The sequence below is a fragment of the Caretta caretta genome, chromosome 10, assembly GCF_965140235.1.
Source record: "Caretta caretta isolate rCarCar2 chromosome 10, rCarCar1.hap1, whole genome shotgun sequence".
In the NCBI taxonomy this organism is placed as follows: Eukaryota; Metazoa; Chordata; order Testudines; family Cheloniidae; genus Caretta; species Caretta caretta.
In genome coordinates this window covers 45,887,919-45,895,051 of record NC_134215.1, presented here as the reverse complement: position 1 = coordinate 45,895,051, position 7,133 = coordinate 45,887,919, and the positions used below count along the sequence as shown (strand labels likewise).

Below are 7,133 nucleotides of genomic sequence, written 5' to 3'. Positions count from 1 at the left end.
TCCCTGCTACTCTCTGGCTGCAGCCTGTGACTGCCCTGTGTTGGGCTCCTTTTTCTCTGCTCCCTAGCTGGCAGCAGGTCCCAGGAACCAAAGACTGCCTGCAGTGTGTGCAGAAGGTGTGGCATCTCTAAAGCATTCCTCCACCACAATTGATTTCCTAGGGATGGCTAACCTCCCTATCATCTGGCCAGCACAAGGACAAAGGCAAAGCAGCTCTTACCTCCTCTATGCTGGAGAATGGGTAGGGCTGAGAGAAGCACCAGTCAGCGAGCAGGGCTGCCTGCTGACTTCTTCCCTGAAGTTACCAGAAATTCACTCCATGTTGCCAGTACAAAAGGGCCATAAGGCCCCATCTGGGAATTCTCTTGGTACAAGAGACCCTCTATGGGAGCTACAGGCTCAATTCTGCCTGCTCTGCCCTGCACTCTCTTCCTGGCAGCCAGCCCTGGGAGCTGTTCCAGAATGGGCACAGGATTGGACAGGCCAAGTCCAGGATTGCCTCAGGACTTCTGTGCTGTTGTTATGGGCCATCGCAGCAAGGGCACAAGACACTGCACTCCTCAAAGCTGCTGTAGCAGGCTCCGGGGGCCCCCACCTGTTCCAGCACAGAGAAGGTAAGAGCTGCTTTGCCTTTGTCAAAGAACATCCCACAGAGATGAAATGCCAAGACTTCATTCCATGTTTGTAAAGCCCTGAGAGACAGTGTATTCAAGTATTAGTATTCCACAACTGTGCTTTGCAGGGGATTGTACACAGGTCTGACAGCACCGAACAGCCCCAACACCTCCTTAGAACAAATCTTGGCCCAGGAGAGTACTGTCCCAGTCTTGAATAGAGGCCCAGACACACTATTCTGCACAATTTTCATTGCCATTAACAGGAGTCAAGTGTGTGAAACTCTTATTCAGTGCTTCAGCATGTTCAAATCCAGGCTGTGACATAGGTGGTTCTTCAGTGCAAGTGGGCAGGGTGAAGCACTCTATCTGATACGCAACATAGAGAGATCTACGGTTTTCAGAATGTATAATCTATTAGTGAAGAGGTGAATACTAACAGGTCCTCTCCAGGAGAAAAGTTCTCCTCTCAGATCCTCAGTGAGCTGCATTCATAGGGGAAGAAGACTGAGCCAAGATCTCGTGTACAGATCTGAGGGGAGGATTTTGGCCCAAATTTGGTTCCCAAATAATGGTTCCCCATTTAAGCAGCTATAAGGGTGTAAATATCCTTAACCCATAATCTCTTCTCCTTCAATGCACTGTCTGCACAACAGATGACCATAACTTTATTCTCCAAACACTACGTACTACTTATCAACTTATAATTACAGTTTCCATCTCGCTATAGAGCCCATTCTTTGTCTTTAAGACAGGCAGTATAATGGGGGAGGAGTGCAGTGCCATTCTTCAGGGATTCTGGTCACTGGGGTCACACTTCAGCATAACTTTCACCCCCAAGCCCTTCTTGGTTGTCTCAAAGGCCTCCAGGGCTTTTTCCAAAGGGAAGCGGTGTGTAACCAAAGGCTTGATGTCCACTCTCTTGGATGCAAGCATAGAAATCGCCATGGGCCACCTGGAAGGGAGCACAAACAGCGAAAGAAAAGGGTAGTTCTCTAGGTCTGGGGAATTTGTATATTGACCAGCAGATCTGCGTAATTGCACATGAACTGTCCAGATATGAGACAGCATTCTTACAATGTTCAGAAACAGGAAATGACAGGTCTGAAGGGGCCTTCCTCAGTTATTGCTAAACAGGCGAGAAGCGATTTCTTTAGAACCCAGTCCCGCATGTCATTCCCATAAAGTCATGCAAAAGGCTTCAGGACTGAGCTCTCAAGCAGAGTGCAAAGCCTGCTCTTGATCAGCAGGGATTGTATGGGACAGGGCAGGTCCATGGCTCTGTCCCTGTCCCCACCTTCCACACTGGCAGGCAGAGCAGGCCAGGCTCAGAAGGAAGCACATACACTGCACCTGTTCAGGGGTCGAGCAGTGAGAACTCCAGGAGCTCCATGAAGCACAGTGCCTCCCGGAGCTCCTATTGGAGCAAGGAGCCTCAACTGACCCCTCTGCGTGCAGCTCGTTTACGTCCTAGGATTCTCTGCTTGCTATAAAACACCACCATAGTCTTTGTCTGTTTGGAAGCACTGAGCTTGCACTGGCCAAGGGTTTATGAGGTTTTGTGTATAAAGCAATGACTCCGAAGTGAGTATAGTAATACTGAGCCAATGGTTATGCATGCTGTTCGCATGGGACAGCTAGCTGTGGTCTGCTCCAGCAAAATAAGTGACAAGCATTGGCAGTTACTGTGTATTCAAGTTTCAGAGTAGCAGCCGTGTTAGTCTGTATTCGCAAAAAGAAAAGGAGTACTAGTGGCACCTTAGAGACTAACCAATTTATTTGAGAATAAGCTTTCGTGAGCTACAGCTCACTTCATCGGATGCATTCAGTGGAAAATACAGTGAGGAGATTTATATACACACAGAACATGAAAAAATAGGTGTTATCATACACATTGTAAGGAGAGTGATCACTTAAGATGAGCTATTATCAGACAGAGCCAGAAGAGTACCCAGAAGTCACCTACTACAGGACACGCCCAACAAAGATAATAACAGCCACTAGCCATCACCTTCAGCCCCCAACTAAAACCTCTCCAACGCACCATCAAGGATCTACAACCTATCCTGAAGGACGACCCATCACTCTCACAAACCTTGGGAGACAGGCCAGTCCTTGCCTACAGACAGCCCCCCAACCTGAAGCAAATACTCACCAGCAACCACACAACAGAACCACTAACCCAGGAACCTATCCTTGCAACAAAGCCCGTTGCCAACTGTGTCCACATATCTATTCAGGGGACACCATCATAGGGCCTAATCACATCAGCCACACTATCAGAGGCTCGTTCACCTGCACATCTACCAATGTGATATATGCCATCATATGCCAGCAATGCCCCTCTGCCATGTACATTGGTCAAACTGGACAGTCTCTACGTAAAAGAATAAATGGACACAAATCAGATGTCAAGAATTATAACATTCATAAACCAGTCGGAGAACACTTCAATCTCTCTGGTCACTCGATTACAGACCTAAAGGTGGCAATATTACTATAAAAAGACTTCAAAAACAGACTCCAACGAGAGTCTGCTGAATTGGAATTAATTTGCAAGCTGGATACAATTAACTTAGGCTTGAATAGAGACTGGGAGTGGATGGGTCATTACACAAAGTGAAACTATTTCCCCATGTTTATTTCCCCCCACCCCCCACTGTTCCTCAGACATTCCTGTTAACTGCTGGCAATGGCCCACCTTGATTATCACTACAAAAGGTTTCCCCCCCCCCCCCCCCGCTCTCCTGCTGGTAATAGCTCATCTTAAGTGATCACTCTCCTTACAATGTGTATGATAACACCCATTTTTTCATGTTCTGTGTGTATATAAATCTCCTCACTGTATTTTCCACTGAGTGCATCCGATGAAGTGAGCTGTAGCTCACGAAAGCTTATGCTCAAATAAATTGGTTAGTCTCTAAGGTGCCACTAGTACTCCTTTTCTTTTTTACTGTATATTCAAATCACAGCAAAATGAAGTCTGAAAAAAAAAATCTGTGCTGCTTGCTGGTCCTTTATCGCTCTGCCTCCTTGGTTATGCATGTTGGTTACTAGGTAAAATCGAGACCTCTGGCATCTCCATTGTGTTTTTAGCTCAAATGGTTCACTTAGAGTTCAATGCACTTAAGGAGCCAGCGGTGTGTATCCACAGATAGCTACTTGTGCGGGCCACTACTGACCCCTTTGGTGGTAAGAGGAGTATGGAAATTCACAGAGTAGCTTCCACAGGTTGTATTGCACTTGTATTGGCTTACAGCTCAAACTCCGCCTGGGCAAAAGCTAGAATTTGACAGAGATATGAAGGGATCTAATAAAACCAGCACAGAAACAAACCTTCTCATTAAACAGATCCCCAGGCTTACCAGGGAAGCCTGGCTGTAGCTAAGAATAAAGAATAGGAAACCATCTCTGGAGATCAGTCCCTACTAAAGAAAAGGATGGACTTGGAGACCAAAGATCTACACAAACCTAAATCTAAATTAAACCCAGCTCTGCCACACCAGCAAGACCAAGGTTTTCGCCTGCTCCAGGGTCAGGGTAAAGCACAGCTCAGTCCCATCTACACTGCGAGACTGACCTACATCCATCAACATGGCTGTTTCTACAGCATAGACAGCACCTAACACTGCATAGATGAGGTCCAAATCTGTGTCTTCTTTATTCAGCCATTCTTTCAGAATTAAATTGCCATAAATCACATGACAATTCCACAAACAAACCCTCAGAGATCAGAGCTGGGAAACCACAGCCTAGACTAAGGGAAAAAACACCAAACTAGCAAGACTGGATCAAGCTTGTTATAGATAAGGGCCTACCAAATTCACAGCCATGAAAAATGCATCATGGACCATGAAATCTGATCTACCCCGTGAAATCTGGCTATTGTGGGGGAGATCAGATTTCACACAGTTGGGTGGCCAGAGAGCAGCAGCTGCTGACCGGGAGCTGAGCTTTGACGGCAGTGTCACCATCAGCAGCAGCACAGAAGTGAGGGTAGCATGTTAGGGGGATCATCAATTTTTGGTGGGGTCAGGACTGGCCTTATAGGTGGGCGAGTGGACAACCACCCAAGGCCTTGTGGTCAAAGGGGGTGCCGTGATCCACCCCCGCCTCCCCTCCACACACGGTGTCAGCCCAAGGCCCCTTTAACTCCCAAGTGCTGGGTGTGGAGCCAGGAAGGGTCAAGGCTCAGGGCACCCCAGCTGGGGGCTCCTACTGTGCACTGGGCTCCAGCTGCTAGTCCTAGACAGGCTGGGGATGGACAGGACTTCCTTTTCCTCTGCACGGGCCACTCCTGAGGCCATGTCAGACCCATCTCTGGGAACGTCCCCTGGCTGCAGGAAGCTCCACGTCTGCTGTCTGGTAGTCCAGCTCTGAAGGCTGCACTGCTGCCAGCAGCAGCGCAGAAGTGAAGGTGGCATGTTTGATATCACCACCCTTACTTCTGCATTGCTGCTGGCGGTGGTGCTGCCTTCAGAGCTGGGCACCTGGCCAGCAGCTGCCTCCAGCTGCCCAGCTCTGAAGGCAGCAGCACAGAAGTAAAGGTGGCAATACCATGATCTCCTGGCAGTAGTCTTGCAACCCCCCTTCCCACCACCCCTTGTTGGGTTAGGACCCCCAGGATTATAATACCGTGAAATTTCCGATTTAAATATCTGAAACCATGAAATTTATTATTTTTAAAATCCCATGACTGTGAAATTGACCAAAATGGACCATGAATTTGGTAGGGCCCTAGTTATAGGACACAAACAAGTAGGATCTTATTTTTACCCTCTGGATCTGCAGGTTTGGCTGTTAAATCCAGGTTCATATCCCACTGCCACAAGAGATCAAAACACACACGACAGGATTTTCAGAGGGTTCGATAATTTTGTAGCCAATAATGAGACTTGTGTCTATCTGCGTTAAGGCAGAGCTCTCAAACTTCTTCCCAACACACACCATATCTTATTACAGAGATTGCCTCACGGACACCTGCCACCAATCCTCCATTGCCCATCCCCCATTTCCTCACCACGACACCATCTCCCCACCTATTCACCCAACTTCTGGCCCTCATCTACCCACCCCCACATGCCCATTCATCCCCTATCTCCCAGTGCCCAGCTCCCCACCCATCTCTGTCTATCCCATATTGCCCACCTCCTCACCAATCCCTTGGCCACCACCTCCTCACTGATTCTCTATCGCCCAGCTCCCACTGCTCATGGACTGGCCACTTCCCCATACATCTCCCAGCCCCGACCTCTCCACACAACCCCCTCCTCACCCATCCCTCACTGATTCCCTATCATCCAGCTCCCACCTCATCCCCCATCTGCTGGCCCCCACCTAGCCTCCAGCCCCACCTCCCTACCCATCCTCCAACTCCTTACCCATCTCCTGGCCCCCATCTTCCCACCCAACCCCCATTGCCTATTCCCCCACCTCACCCATTGCCTGGCTCCCACCTCCTCACACATCCCCACCATTCCTGTGTTGAAGTGGGAGCAGGTTTGCACTGCACACATTTGCCAGTTTTCCTAAAATGTTGCAGTGTCACTTGGAAAGCCAGCCAGTCTCCAAGATGCATGATGCAGGAGGAGTGCGGCTGATGGTCTGACAGGGACCCCGCTCTGCAACAGGGACATTTACATTGTCCTGAGAAGGAGTGATTAGAGTGGGAACATTACAGGGTCTTCCATTTCCTCCTTCCTTGTGGAGGAATTAATTCCTTCATGGACAATGGAGTAGTCTGTTGGCATGCCAGTGCACCCTGATCAATACTCACGTATTGCAATAGCGAAATATCCCCTTGATATCCACCTCACGCACCGCAGCATTCACGATGGGGACGTGGACCATCTCTGGCCCCAGCCCCACCAGAACTAGGGTCCCGCCCGAGCGAGTGGCCTGAGGAGGAATAACAGAAACAAAATAAATGCAAATGCTGCCTGCCTGTGGAAGGTGACAAGTTCCTGTGTATATAGCAAAAATGGTCACTGCTGCCAGTCTTCTCAGCAGGCTATAAAAGGAGCTGATAGTCTAAAGCAGTGGTTCTCAAACTTTTTTGATCGGGTTCCCCCTTCTGTGTGTCTGTAGTCATTTACGCCACCCCGCTCCCCCCAGTGCATATACCCAGGCAGAGTGGAGAGCAGCGGTTGCTTGCTGGGTGCCCAGCTCTGAAGGCACCGCCATGCTAGCAGCAGGACAGAAGTAAGGGTGGCAATGTGAAAAGTGGTATTTGTCAATATCCTTTTCACAGCAGACTTAGTGCCCCATTACCACCCCCCTACTTCTGCACTGCTTCTGCCACCCTGGGGTTGACACGCAGAACCCCGCTGCCTCCAAGTGAGGGATTGGGGAAGTGGGGGGAAGGAGAACCTGAGACTGGGCTGCCTCCCGGTGAGGGTTGGGCCAGGGAGGAGAACCTAAACCTAAGTGGTGGGACTCTGGCTGTCCCCTTTCTCCTTGCTTCCCTGGTGTGCACAGCCTTTCTGCATAAGCCCACCCACCAGGGATGACAGCCAGCGC

General features: G+C 49.4%; 1 protein-coding gene across 1 annotated transcript in view; it reads right to left on the bottom strand.

Annotated features, from left to right (window-relative positions):
* Window positions 1-1,260: 1,260 nt before the first annotated feature.
* The window catches only part of SORD (sorbitol dehydrogenase), a 36,790-nt gene continuing 30,917 nt past the window's right edge, over window positions 1,261-7,133 (bottom strand). Inside the window, exons 8-9 of the mRNA XM_048866698.2 lie at window positions 6,391-6,512; window positions 1,261-1,569 (exon numbers count right to left, since the gene is read on the bottom strand). Coding sequence (XP_048722655.1) covers window positions 1,404-1,569; window positions 6,391-6,512 — 288 coding nt within the window. The 3' untranslated portion in view covers window positions 1,261-1,403. The remainder of the gene's footprint in view (window positions 1,570-6,390; window positions 6,513-7,133) is intronic.